This window comes from Macaca mulatta, chromosome 2 (genome assembly GCF_049350105.2).
Source record: "Macaca mulatta isolate MMU2019108-1 chromosome 2, T2T-MMU8v2.0, whole genome shotgun sequence".
Classification (NCBI taxonomy): Eukaryota; Metazoa; Chordata; class Mammalia; order Primates; family Cercopithecidae; genus Macaca; species Macaca mulatta.
In genome coordinates this window covers 107,715,642-107,729,984 of record NC_133407.1, presented here as the reverse complement: position 1 = coordinate 107,729,984, position 14,343 = coordinate 107,715,642, and the positions used below count along the sequence as shown (strand labels likewise).

The 14,343-nt window shown below is 44.7% G+C and overlaps 1 protein-coding gene across 4 annotated transcripts in view; it reads right to left on the bottom strand.

The window, feature by feature from the left end:
* Nucleotides 1-4,296: 4,296 nt before the first annotated feature.
* TCAIM (T cell activation inhibitor, mitochondrial) overlaps nt 4,297-14,343 on the bottom strand; it is a 70,838-nt gene continuing 60,791 nt past the window's right edge. For all 4 annotated transcript variants that reach the window (XM_015131204.3, XM_015131203.3, XM_015131205.3 and 1 more), the window contains 3 exons: nt 13,087-13,319; nt 12,344-12,475; nt 4,297-6,314 (listed from right to left, as the gene is read on the bottom strand). In XM_015131204.3, the coding sequence (XP_014986690.2) occupies nt 6,074-6,314; nt 12,344-12,475; nt 13,087-13,319 (606 nt within the window). In that variant the 3' untranslated portion in view covers nt 4,297-6,073. The remainder of the gene's footprint in view (nt 6,315-12,343; nt 12,476-13,086; nt 13,320-14,343) is intronic.

The window sequence follows — 14,343 nt, the reverse complement described above, 5'->3', positions numbered from 1 at the left end:
GATCCCTGATCGGGTCACTGCACTCCAGCCTGGGTGACAGAGCAAGACCCTGTGTCCAAAAAATAAAAGAAAAAAAAATGCAGATAACCAAAACAAGTCACCTTAGAATTCTTTCCTGAAATTACCATTGGTGACACTTCTAGACTTCTCTATGTTTGAGTATATATTTTGAAAAATGTTATACTGGACAAATGGGTTTTAACTTTTTTTTTTTGAGACAGGGTCATGCTCTGTTGCACAGGCTGGAGTGCAGTGGTGAGATCATGGCTCATGCAAACTCTGCCTCCTGGGTTCAAGTAATTACTGTGCCTCAGCCTCCCTAGTAGCTGGAATTACAGGCCTGTGCCACTGCACCAGCTAATTTCTGTGTTTTTAGTAGGGCTGTGATCCCTGTGTGTCTCTGGGCCATCAGGCTCTTCCCCTCTCTAAACCTCGGTGTTCCCCTTCTAGAGAATGGGCAGAATTTTCTTCAGACAATACTTGCTCATGTGTTGGGGCCACAGAGAGGAACGGGGCATAGAGTTTCAGCAAGGAGCTGGACATAGGCGAGAAGCAGTCAAGATCAGAGGGACAAGAGGGTCCCGTCACCTCCCCGATTTCCCAGGACCTCACTGAGTCCTCACATGCATGACAAGATCTGTCCCACCAAGTCACAGGCAAAACCCCTCAGCTCTGCCCCAGTGCAGGGCTGCAAGTAACCTATATCTCCTCTTGAGGCCTCCTGATAGGATGACTTCTGCAAGCTCATGCCATCCTAACAGGGAGAGCTGTTCCACACCCAAGTTGAGAGAGCGCTGGGTGAAATCAGTCCCAGGTACGCACAGCCTGGAGCTGCTCTCCAAGGACCCCTCAGCCACAGAAGGCACTGGTCCTCCTACAGTGCTGCCCCACCCCCAACACCGCAGCCTCCTGGGAGTGTGGTCGGGGTGCCCTCCTTCGGGCTCTGCCCTCGCACCCACTCCTACACAGCTACTCTCCCTGCCGGCTGCCCCAGACACCAGATTGGTTTGGGCCTCTGCCTCCACAGGCCCAAACTACCATCTCTTCTGCTCCCCAGAAGCTGTTCCCAGCAGACAGGCCATGTTCCCTCTTCATTCCTCAACACAGAGGGCCCATCACAACACCCTCAGCAGACAGTAGAGCTCCCCACGCATCCTCTTAAAGAGGCTTCACCATTGATGGCCACAAGCCCCACCATGACCTCCTCCCAGGGGGTGAATTTTCTTACATGTCTCCCACCACAGCAGCGACAAAATAAATCATAAAAGCAGCATCTGTTAAATTGTCAGCAACATTTCCTACTAGGATCAACTCTCGGAGTGAGCAGCATATTCCATTAGATGGATCAGTGTAGGGGTTAGCAAGCGTTTTCTGTAAAGGGCCAGATGGAAACTCTTTAAGGCTCTGCAGGCCACTGAGTCTCCATCACCACATACTCAAACCCTCCCCTGTAGCAAGAAAGCAGCCCTAGACAACATGTCAGCAAATGAGCATGGCCACGTTCCCAGAAACCTTTCTTTATGGATGTGGAAGTTTGCATGTCATGTACTTCTCATGTGTCACAAGATAAGATTCTACTTTCCATGTTTTCAACCATTTAAACATGTAAAAGCCATTCTTAGCTCATGGGTCACACAAAAACAGGCAGCAAGAAATCTCGTTTTTAGACCAGCAGCAGCTGACCCCTGGATGGAGCATTAGAGTTTGGGTGCGCGTCCCACCCCACGGCTTCCAGGAGAGGGAGTGCAGGCTGATGCCACCTCCATCCCCATCTCTCTAGGGGAGAAGGCGGAGCTGGTGCTGTATGAAGTTTGGCTGCAGATCCTGGGCCAGCACTACACCATGGCCTTGGAGGACAAAACCAGCCCTGACTTCTGGGCACTTCAGGGGCAGCTGACGAGATGGTTGAAGTGGCGGGATGAAGTAGGGAGGTCAGGGAAGAGGCCTTGGAAAGATGGGGGATGACTGGACAAGACTTTGTTAGAGCTGTGACCCTCTTCATCCTCTCCTGATCCCCCAGCTGACCCTTGTCCTCAGACCTCTACAAAACTTTGACCAAGTGGTGGTGGAGGAATCTGGTGGGTTCAGGGTGGCCCTGGGTGGCCCAGGGCTCAGACCTGGGTTCTGGGGTTGAGGGCAGGAGGCTGGAAGAGATGACCTCCCTTAGTCCCCTCAGGCTGCCCAGCCCCCTGAAGTGGGATGATCCTCCCACCAGGCTGGATCCACTGACCACGAGAGTGGGTGCCACCTTCTTCAGGGCGGTGCCAGCCCAGGGTCTCATGTGGGACTGTGTGCGCCAGGGTCTGCACATCCTGGGGGATGCAGAGGGCCTCTTGGTAGAGATGGTCATCCCAGAGCTCAGTCAGTACCTCCTTCCCTCTGTAGGCCCCCTCCATCTGTCCACCTGCCTCCTCCCTTGGGCTCACTGCCTCTGCATGCCCTGATCTGAAACCTGCCTCCCCTCCTCATGGAGCCCATGCAGATGCTCCTAGCCCCAGCTCTCTGGTCCCACAGCAACTTCTGGGCCCAGATTCTGCCTTTTCAGAAGTCTGGGAGGCAGGGCCCCCGCCTGGCCATAGCCTTCTTGGTCTGCTCTAGGCACTCCTAGCCCTGAAGCTGGTATTTTAAAAAGTGATTTCTGGATATTTAGAAAGTCATCCGGTGTGAGGAGCTGGGAGGGTCCAAGGATAGAGCCCACAAGAGGAGGAAGATTGAAAAGGGGTCAGAGTGGGAGTGGGGGCTGTTGAGGGCAAGGCCCACCCCCAACCCTGACCCCCAAACCCAGCCACAATGCCAGTCAGCCTCAGGCCAGAGGGTGTGAGCAACGGGGGCCCTGGCTGCTCTACAGTGGATCAGAGCCACTGGGTGTGGGGGGTCTTCCAGGGCAGGTGTGGGGATGCCCGGGCAAGGTAAGGCAGGCTCCCAGGGCAGAGACTGAGGCTGACCCCTGCAGCCCCTGTACTGCAGCGGGGGAACACAGGGATAGGCAAGGGTCTTAACCTAGAAAGCCCCAGCAGCTCCTGTGCCCATCAGGACACCGTTGAGGCTTGGTGGTGGTGGAACCCAGGAATGGTGTGTTTGAACCCACGATCTGGAAGGGGAAGCCAAGGACAGTCCTGGCCCATAGGCTCCCCTATCTGCAGGCAGTGGGCAGGCCCAGTGAGGGGACCCCAAGAGCCTAGACCATGAGCTTACCTGGCCAAAGACGGCAACCAGCACCAAGACATCAAAGAGGGCGGGTAGAAAGGTCATCACATCGGGGTTGACTGCAGTCAGCACCAGGTTCCTCTGTACTTCTGGAACACACAGGCCTCTCCTTCCTATCCCTGAAGTGCCCCTGCCCCGACCCCAGCACCCCGAAGACCAGCCTAACAGATCCACTTGTCCTGGGTCAGCCCTGCTGTCCAAGCAACTGCACATGTTTTAATAAACTGGTTATCAGACTGCTTATGACAGGTATGAGGGTGGTCTTGGAACAGGGTGGGCACTTCATGGTTAGCCAGTTGCCAGGCCTCCCTGGATGCCTCTGTGGCTCCTGTACCTTGGCCTGTGGGTGGGAGGTTGCCAGGACCATGGTCCCCTACAGAGGAGCCTGCGGCCTTGGGGCCCATCAGTCTCCATGGGACTGATTTGATCTGCTTGGTTTGTTGCAGGGAAGCCTGGGCAGAATTCTCCAGGGCAGCAGGGGTCAGGGCGGCAGGCTCCATGAAAGAGGTCAAGTTAGCATGGGGGACACAGGGGCATCAGGTTGCTGCGACAGTGACCTAAGCTGGAGGGGGTTAACTCTGGGGACCTCTATCTGTGATATACACTTACTCCCTAGAGATGCCAAAGGTGAGCTGGCCCTTGAGATAGCCCTGGTCCCTTTTGTCCCACCTGGCCACTTCTGAAAGCCCACCACCCTCTTATTAGCTCAGGAAGGCTGCCTGGAGGTGGAGTCCTTTAAGAGAAAGGAGGAAGCAGGGCCTGGTAAGAACCTGTCCTAGGGACGCACATATGCCTTCCTGCCGTGACAGCCTGGGCAGGGGAGTGCAGGCCTGTTTCTCCCATGGGACAGGCCTGAGCTAGAGCTCAGGTCCCTTTGGAGACCACTTCTCACCCGAGACTTTGTAGAAACAGTGAGAGGGGTCTGCTCCTGTGCCAGCTTTCAGTGGTGGGACAGAATTTTCTCTTTCATGTTAGAGTGGGAGAGGAAGTCAAACAGGCATATACAAGTACCAATTTCTTCTAATTTCCTATTATACTGCAATAGTTCTAAAACTACTAACAGTTGGGTAACAAGAAAAAGAACAGTTATCTGGTTGATGTATTCTTTATTATGTAACAATTATTTCTGAGACAAAATCCAATTCAAACATATTACTGAGGATTCTATATTAGTATATTTTGGAAATGGTATAATCCAAACCTGATTTTCTAATATATTTTCTTATATAACACTTAAGGAATTTTTCACTCCCATTATTTGGCTCTGGAAAATCTTTACAGGAAACATTTGTTACACTAGAAATCAAAATTTAAGTAGAGTTGTTAGGCACAGTTAAAAGGGATGATATACACAAACTATAATAATTACAAATCAGTACTTCTTTTGAATACACATTTGAATGTAAAAGCTTTTAAAATAATCAGTGTCTTAGATAAATCTGCAAGAACTGATTTTAACATCTCCTTTACTTTCTAATGCTTTTCAGAAAAAATTCCTTTCTGATTCATTCAGCAGCAAGAGCCCAAAAATGGTGTTCCAAGCCAGGATTCACCTTGTCCTCTTCAGAAATGACCTGAAGAGCTTTTGGATTGGTTAAAAATATTGCCTGATGGAATCTTAGGGTAAACCCGAAGAGCTAAAAGCACTGAATCCAGAGATCAGGTCTCTCGGCCGTGCTGGGGACACCATCAACCACTTGGGGTTAAATTGTATTGCTATGAATGAGAGGTGACTCTGAGGGGCTTTAACCAGGCCGGGGCTAATGAAAGGGTTTCAAACATCAGTAAGAACAGGAAGATCAGGGTTGAGAAGAGTGACAAGAAATCTGGAATGGTCTGAACCATTTTACACTTGATTCTATTTCTTAGAGCTCTTTGGGAAACAGGCAAGGATTTTCCTGGATAGTGTTTGCCCATGAAACAAATGAGTCATCTCGCTAAATGATTCAAAAACATTTCCTGTTGGTTTCATACTACTAATAATTATAATATTTTAATGGATAGGAGAAATTATGGGTTTAAAATTAAATTCTCCGTTAATGCACATTTTAATAAACTGGTTATCAGACTGCTTATGACAATGTCAGTACCACATATTCAACTGCTTTTAGTCCTTCCAGTCTTTCTCTTGGGCATAACTGGTGGTTATCTAATTTTTGCTACCTATCAATCACCTGTTTTGGACATTAACTGTCAATTACTGGCTGCAAAATATGTGTGTGCATATTTACATGAGATGTAACTATACAGATGCATGTTGAATTGCAGACAAGAGTTCAATTATTTCAGAGCTATACTCTGAATGTGAGACCTTTGTATTTATACACACATACCTCTCCAGCCCAACCCAACATTCATTCATATAAAAATATATGACTATTGTAGAATCCTTCATTTACATATCACTAAAAATATGTTCTTTCATTCTAACATCTTTTTATCTACCTTTGTCAACCAACATCATAAGACTGGGATATAAAATCTTTTTATTAGTTACTTATTTATTTCAAATTATTATTATTATTTTTTGAGACAGGGTCTTGTTCTGTTGCTCAGGCTGGAGGGCAATGGTGCCATCTGGGCTCACTGCAACCTTGGCCTCCTGGGCTCAAGTGATCCTATCTTAACCTCCCTAAGTAGTTGGGACCGCGAGAATAAGTCACCACGCCTGGCCTATAAAATCTTTTTTAAAACACATTTCCTAGCAGAAATTAACTTTTTTTTTTAAAAGTCTACTTTTAAAGCAGCAGTTAGAAACTTTGTTCTTATGATATGTAAATAATACTGTTATATCAAACTGTGGATTTAAATATTTTTAATTTAAGTTCCTTTCTTATCTCTTAAAAAAATAAAACAGATTTCTGTGTTACTTAATGGCTTCTCCATTCTTCCAATTCCAAGGAATACAAAGGTCTCCATCTTGCATAACAGAGTAAAAATGTGAAATGCAGAGGTGCATCCCATGTAGGTAAGGCAGTGATTGTTCTAGAAGTCTCTTACAACAATCCACCATTTGTGTACTAGAAATGCTGGGCTCTTTATATAACTTCTCCAAAGAAAATTTCTTTGTTGATGCCTGTATCAATTCATTTTCAATAACCTTTAACCTATTATATAGAAAATAAAAATATTGTCATAAGCTATAACCAAATAAAAGAACACATAATGTAAATATATTCTTACATATTGGGGCCATAACTCACAACACCGAAAATGCCACCCACAAAGGCCAAATTATACGTTTGGAAGACATGCCAATAGCCATCATGTGTTAAATCTTTTGAGTTTCTGTCACATGGATCTCTAAAAGTATTTGGTAACGTTTTTAGCAGTAAAGGGCTAAAAATAACATAAAATTTAAAAAGCTCTTATATTGCCTTACCTAGCAGCTGTTAGTGACTGAAGGAAGCAGAAAATGAAGACTATAAAACCCCTAGTTTTAGGACCCACCTAAAGTTTAACCCTTGGGCAGTAATGCTGTCTAAAGATTTCCCAGATAAAAGCAGACTCACGGAAAACCAGGACCCTGAGGAGGACAGGTTCTCTTCACTCTTCATCTCCTACCTCACCAGTCCTCTGTCTGTTCCCTCCCCTCTGCCTGGGGTTACAACTCTCTTATTCCATCAGGGGCTTCAGTTCAGGTCTACAAAGTATACAACTCTAGGCAGAACTCAGTGTCTCAAATACTTTCTCCCACAGGTGGCAAGTGCTTAGGGATATGGTGTTTTGATAAGTGGATTCAATGCGCTACATCTAGACCAACACATGAGTTACTCAGCAAGCCCATTTAACAACATGAATAAAGCAAAACTGCCATGGTCGTGTCCCTGAGCCAGTCTATTTAAAATACTTCATTGGTTTAAAATGTCTAAATATCTTACATTTAATTACCCTTAAACTCTGCATAGAAAAGTAGGTACTATAAAATTTCCATAAACTAGACAGTAAAAAACAGAAATGGTCATAGCAGTTAGTTATCCTGGCCTATAATACTGATCACTTTCTCAAGTGCTGTTTGCTTTTTCTGTAAGATTACTCTCCTACACAGTGCTGCTTAGAGATTCAAGCAGACAGACAGCAGTCAGGGCTGATGGTGCTGAAAATGTTTCACAGCTGGGCCTGCTTCTAATCTCTCCAGGATTAGACAGAAAGAACCCTTAAACTTCTATCAATAGGAGGGGATGAGTAACTTTTTCTGTAAAGGTATTTTTCACTTGTCAAGAAAAGATACTAACAACGATGCTTAGAAATGAGAAGCCTTGCAGTGTGACCATGTTACTGCATAGTTCTCCAACAATATATCTTTAAAATCTGGGCAAGACTCTCATTCTCATTCCTTTTAGAAGCTTACAGTCTCATCCTAGGGTTTCCCAGACCCATGGGTCACAAGCTTTATACAGGAGAACCCATCAGTTCTTCTGAGGTGCAATCTTAGAAAAGCATTGAGAAGGCAGCCCTTGTTAAGGTTCCCCAAGGCTGTCCCCTCAACAGGAAAATAACATGTACAAGCCTTTCCTCATCCTTGGGTGCCTCTACAGTCAGCAGGAAATTTTTTTTTTTTTTTTTTTTTTCCTGAGATGGAGTCTTACTCTGTTGCCCAGGCTGGAGTGCAGTGGCATGATCCTGGCTCACTGTAACCTCTGCTTCCCAGGTTCAAGCGATTATCCTGCCTCAGCCTCCCAAGTAGCTGGGATTACACGCATGCACCACCACGCCCGGCTATTTTTTGTATTTTTAGTAGAGGCAGGGTTTTGCCATGTTGGCCAGGCTGGTCTTGAACTCCTGACCTTAGGTGATCCACCCCGCTCAGCCTCCCAAAGTGCTGGAATTACAGGTGTGAGCCACCGTGCCTGGCCTTGAGATAGGGTTTCGCTGTTGCCCAGGCTGGAGTATCAGTGTCGTGACCATGGTTCACTGCAGCCTTGACCACCCAGGCTTAGGCAAACCCCCTGCCTCAGCTTCCCAAGTAGCTGAGACTACAGGTGCACACCACCATACCCAGCTAATTTTTAAATTTTTTGTAGAGATGAGGTCTCACCATGTAGCCCAGGCTGGTCTTGAACTCCTGGGCTCAAGTGATCCTCCTGCCTTAGCCTGCCAAAGTGCTGGGATTATAAGTGTGAGCCACCATGCTCAGCCTTTAGTCACTGTTTCTACTACATGCATCAGAACTACTTAAACATTCCTCTATTACTGTACATTTTGATTGTTTCCAACTTATCTAAGTGATTTTAAAATTTGAAATATATGATACAGAGTAAAAGGAAACATCTGAGTGGGTTACTACAAAAACATAAGTGGGGAATGCCCCTGCTAGGGAGAGCTGGCTGATCCTCAGGTGCAGTTTACTCTGGGTTGTTACCACCCTACAGAAGAACTGCGAACTAGGCTATCACCAGCCTCTAAAGGACTGGGGGCTCCACAGGCAGCAAACACTGTCTACATGCCAGCCAGGCAGTGCCAAGAGACAGGACCAACCAGTCATACAGTTTTGGGTTGTACATACCAGCTTAGAAGAGTGTGCGCTTCCCCCCCCCCCCCCTTTTTTTTTTTTAACTGTTCAGCAAGCTGAGGGTCCTGCACAGCTGCTACTCTGAGGACCCTGTGAGCATGGGTGGCCTCTGGCTCCTTTTCTTTTGAACTAGAACAACTGAGAGCTTTAACTCTTTTTTATTAGGTTGGTGTAAAAGGAATTGCAGTTTTTGCCATTTTTTTTTTTAATGGCAAAAAACTGCAATTCCTTTTGCACGAACCTAATAAAATAAACTATGTTTCCACTTAAGAATCTACCTTGTAAGTTAAAAAGTATCTGAAAACCACTCTCTAGGAACATGCTTCATGGAAGGAAAGAAGTTAGTCTGCATCACTGCTCTGCGAATATAATGAAGGTGTCTTACTAGGGCAGGGACAGCAGAGCAAAGGAAGGAAAGACAGCAAAGGCGAGGAGAGGCTCCTGGGCCCAGAGTCAGGGGCACAAGGATGATGACTGAGCAGGAAGGAAGGCTGGGACTAGCAGCAAGTGCTTCCTCTCCTTGGGGGCTAAGTATAGGGATGAGGACTCTGGGGCCCAGAGCCAGAAAAAGGCTAAGGAAGCAGGTGAAAGGTCAACGGGTATTTCCTGAAGGCCCCCTGTGTGCCAGGCACCCATCCCAGTTGGTACCGGAGGAAGCAAAATAGACTGAAGTCTGCCCTCAGCGAGCTTACCTTCTTTTGGGAAGGAGAGAGAGAGAAAACACATTAATAAGGAAACAGCAAATTTGTTGAGGTGGATGGAGAAAGGCAGGCCGGCTGAGGTGGAGAGGAGAGTACAGCAGAGGGTGGGGGCTCCATGCTGCAAGTTGTGTGGCCAGAGAAGGTGGAATGTGAGCAGGGCCTGAGGAAGCTGCAATTTCTGAGGAAGGAGGACCTCAGGCTGGGGGAAAGCACACAGGCCCAGGAGCGGACACATGTCAAGAGTGCTCGAGGAGGATAAAAAGGCTGGAGCAGAACGAGTGAGAGGAGAGTCCCAGGAGCTGAGCTGAGACAAGCAAGGGAGTGGGCAGAGGGTCTGTGGGCACTGGGCAGAGGAGTGACAGCTCTGACTAGGTTCCCACTGCTGCTCTGATGAGAGTCCACCGCGGGTTGGGGAGGTGCTGAGTGTGGAAGCCTGAAGACCAGACAAGAGGCCATCACAAAATGATGGAGGCTCAGACCAGGTGCAGCAGGAAAGGAAAAGAGAAGAGGTGAGTTTCTTTCCGGGTCTGCTCTGAAGGTGGACTGGGGTAGGGAGTGAGACAGGGGAGAGGAATCAAGATGACTCGCTGGTTTTTATTCGCCTGAGCAACTGGTAGGACGGAACATTCACAAATTGACCTATTTGAATGTTTTTCTTTTTACTTTGCTTTCTCACAATGTAATAGCATTACTCGAAAGCTATAAAATGGTCATAGAGAAAAAGAGAAAAAGCAGCTGATAGGTTATAGCAAACAAAATCATCAGTCCTAATGATTAACAGTTGGCTAGAATTGCTCTTGAGGGTTAAAGCAGACGTAAAATTGAGAAAAGAAATAGCACTAACAAATACTTAACAGCCAATCAAGAGGTAGGGTGTGATAGGATCTGGCCTACTGAGTTGTCATCAGTTCTATAAGGAAAACAAAAGAGATGCTGCTCCTTCATTTATTTTATACATAAAATGATCTCGTTGTCTCTTGCTAAAAGAATGGCTTCCATGGTTAGTTGCCATCCCTTCTATTTATTTATTTTTCTGAGACAGAGTCTCGCTCTGTCGCCCAGGCTGGAGTGCAATGGTGTGATCTTGGCTCACTGCAACCTCTGCCTCCCGGGTTCAAGTGATTCTCCTGCTTCAGCCTCCTGAGTAGCTGGGATTACAGGTGTGCACCACCACGCCTGGCTAATTTTCATATTTTTAGTAGAGATAGGGTTTCACCTCAAGTGATCTGCCCACCTCGGCCTCCCAAAGTTCTGAGATTACAGGTGTGAGCCACCAAACCTAGCCTCTCTCTATATTTAAAATTCCTGGCTTTTAAAATGAGCACTTTGTGGAAACTGAACCTCAAATGAACAGTGAGGCAGGAGAACTGCTTCCACTGGCACCCTGCTAAACAACCAGGTCCCATTACCCTGTCCTCCTCTCTTCTCCTTGAAACTTCCCTCCATGGACATGTGGAATGGCATTCTCTCCAGCTTCCATCCTGTTCCCTGCCGTTGCCTTCCCTTGTCTGCTATGCTCCCAGGTGTCAGCTTTGGCTTTTCCCACTGGATTGTGCTGCAGCTACCACTGGCAAATTTATAGCACTCACATCTCCTACTAGAAACAATTCCAGGAGGCAGAGATCATGTCTAAGTCTTTCTATCAATGGCATTGATCTCAGCTTTGGGCACATAACAGTCATAGTAAATGATGGCTAAGTAAATGACCTCATTTCTTCATAGGTGATACATAAAACAATATCAAGCAATATCTTACCACCTACAAAACAGGAAACTGTTGGCTATAATAGGACTCCTTCAAAGATACAAACAACATAAAAACAACACTGCTTAGGAACTAAAATGATACATTGTTTTTTTTTTGAGAAAGGATTTCATTATGTCACCCAGGCTGGAGTGCAGGGGTGCGATCACAGCTCACTGCAGCCTTGGCCACCGAGGCTCAATCAATCCTCCCACCTCAGCCTCCTGAGTAGCTGGAACACAAGCAAGTGCCACCATGCCTGGCTAATTTTTTTTTTTCCCCACCATATTGCCCAGGGTTTCACCATGTTGCCTAGCCTGGTCTTGAACTCCTGGGCTCAAGTGATCTCCTTGCCTTGGCCTCCTAAAGTGCTGGGATTACAGGCTTGAGCCACTGTGCCCGGCCTAAAATGATTTTTTAAGGTTTCTTCTCAACTTAATTAAAATGCAGATAAAGTTTTCTTTATATCAACAGTTAAAAGGTTTATTATTTTTCTTTCTCTCTCTCTGTCATCTAGGCGGGAGTGCAGTGGCGTGATCTCGGCTCACTGCAAACTCCGCCTCCTGGGTTCAAGCCATTCTCCTGTCTTGGCCTCCTGAGTAGCTGGGACTAGAGGTGACCACCACAACACCTGGATAGTTTTTGTATTTTTAGTAGAGACGGGGTTTCACCATGTTGGCCAGGCTGGTCTCAAACTCCTGACCTCACAAGTGATCTGCCTGCCTCAGCCTCCCAAAGTGCTGGGATTACAGGCGTGAGCCACTGTGCCCGGCTTAAGATGGTTTTTTTAAGGTTTCTTCTCAACTTAATTAAGATACAGATGAAGTTCTTTTTATATTAACAGTTTGAAATCTTTTAAGCAATATTCTTGTTAATCAAGAAATAATCAATATTTTTGCTTGTTGTCAGTCTTTTCCATCTGGAAAATTCCTTGCTGATATTCTTATTTTTCATTCTGCTCCTGAATTGACTTTTATATTAAGAAGCTGAACTTCTCAAACTGAGGTCCATGGTGGTAACATAATTTAGGTAGGGAATAAAAAAATATGGAATATCTACAAATTAGTCAATTTCCTAAGCTTCATACTGTTTCCAGGTCCCATATTTATGAGTTCCAAATATCTGAAGTTTTCAGTTAGACTGAATGATCTGACTTTACAGAGGACTGGCAGTACTTACTCTTCCTTTCTTTTCATGTTCTCTCTTGCCTGCTGAGCTTTGGTGAGAATAAACCACTGGAGATTTGCTGGATCACAGAGTGTTGGAATATTAAAATGCCCGAGTTCATGCAAGCTTGGAGCATATCTGTCACTGCAATAAAATATACATTAAAGGAAAAACCACTGACCCTCTCCTCTCCCCGACCAGAGAAAATGTTTGATTAGTCCTCAGGAAAATAATAAAAAAAAAATCATCAAGAAAAGCCACCTCAAAAGTGCAGCAACTTAAAGCTTTGCTGCCCCCAAAGACACACTTCTTCAGGATCACGACCTACTTGCAAGTCCTCTGACCTTCCTTATCTGTTACATGCAAGGGGTGACCTGCTGCACAGTGAGGTTGTCAGAGCTAAAGACAGAATGCATATAAGTACCCAACACAGTGCTCGGCAAACAGTGTATACACCACAAATGTTGGCTACTGATTTACTATTAGTTTAATCTTATAATGTTTTCCATTGGATTGACTTTGCCCAGTAAATCTGCTCAGCAATATATTCAAAGAATGTTCTAGACATTAAATTCTTCAATCCTCCCATGCTGGCTTTTCTAGAGTGTAGAAGAGAGTTGCTAACACAAGTAGTGGCATTTTCTTCTTTAATTCTTAAGAACTACCCATTGAAATACAAAACAATTTAATGCATTTACACACACAACCCACCTAGACGAAGGAATAAAAGTAATCCTTCTATCTTAGATATTTACCTGTTAAGGATCATTTGTAAACCACGCAAACTTCGAGGGTGAAATGGTATCCTACTTTTCAACAGTCTATTATAAAACACATCAAGAAGAGAGTAATATTCTTCAAGTGTCAATACTGGCTGTAATTCTTCAATATAAACAACTTGTATGCCACCTAAAAGATAGCTTATTTGGTCTTCTAAAATCATCAGCCTCCTCTGAAGGTCAAAATAACTCGGCAATCTTTCAAAAAGCTACAGTGTTAACAAAGGGAAAGAAACAATTAGCTTTATGTTACTATAATTTAATTTTAGAATTCCAATAAATGGCATTAAGACATTTTTAACAAGAAAATGATTTTCATTGAAGGAAAGTTCAAGTAAGAGATAAAAAAAAAAACCTTAATTGAATTCTGGAAATATTAATATTCAAAACAAGCCACTGTAAATCTTTGGGATTTTTAGATGGGAATTTGTAAAGTTCCAAAAAAAAAATATGCTCCAAATAAAAGTAAGTCCTAATCCTAAGCACTATTATTTAAATATTTAGGTAAGAATCTTTAATTAGTTTAGAATTATTAAATGGTACAATAAAGGTTTTAGAAATAAAGTGTATGTATTTCAACTCAGTCTATTCCTTCAAAATTTACTTTAAAGTAACTAAACTCAATTAAGTGCAATAAATATGATTGTGCACCTACCATATACGTAAGCACTGAGTTGGGCACTTGAAGGGTACAGATTGTAAGAGTTTGTCTCTGTTTGGTTGGCACTCACAGTTGGGGTACAAGGAAACAAAAATCCGAATTTAGCATACTAAATGCCAAATCAGGGTGAGTGGATACAGAGGAGGTTCAGGCAAAGGTTTCTAAGGGAGTCTAATTCGATCAATCTTAAACATGAAGTAAGATTTAGAAATGGCACGTGAATGTAAGGGCTGTTTTGGGGGAAGGAAAAAGAGCATGTGCAAATATGGAACCATGAAAAGGAGCAACATGTTTGGAAACAATAAGGAGTTTGGTATGGCTGGCATGTGACCTGCTGCGAGGGAAAGGAAAGAGCAAGGCTCAAGGGGGATGTAGGGGCTGGGTCAGGGAAGGACCACTAAGGACTTAAGATTTTCTATTAAAAGCCAGGGTCTTTTAGAAGAGTTGGAAGGCATTAAAAACTCTGCTATAATAAAAGCAATAGCTGCATAAAAATTCTACAAATTATTTATAATCTACTTTTAACGTCTTGTGGAAAATAATTTTACTCCCTATTTTTCAATTTTTCTATG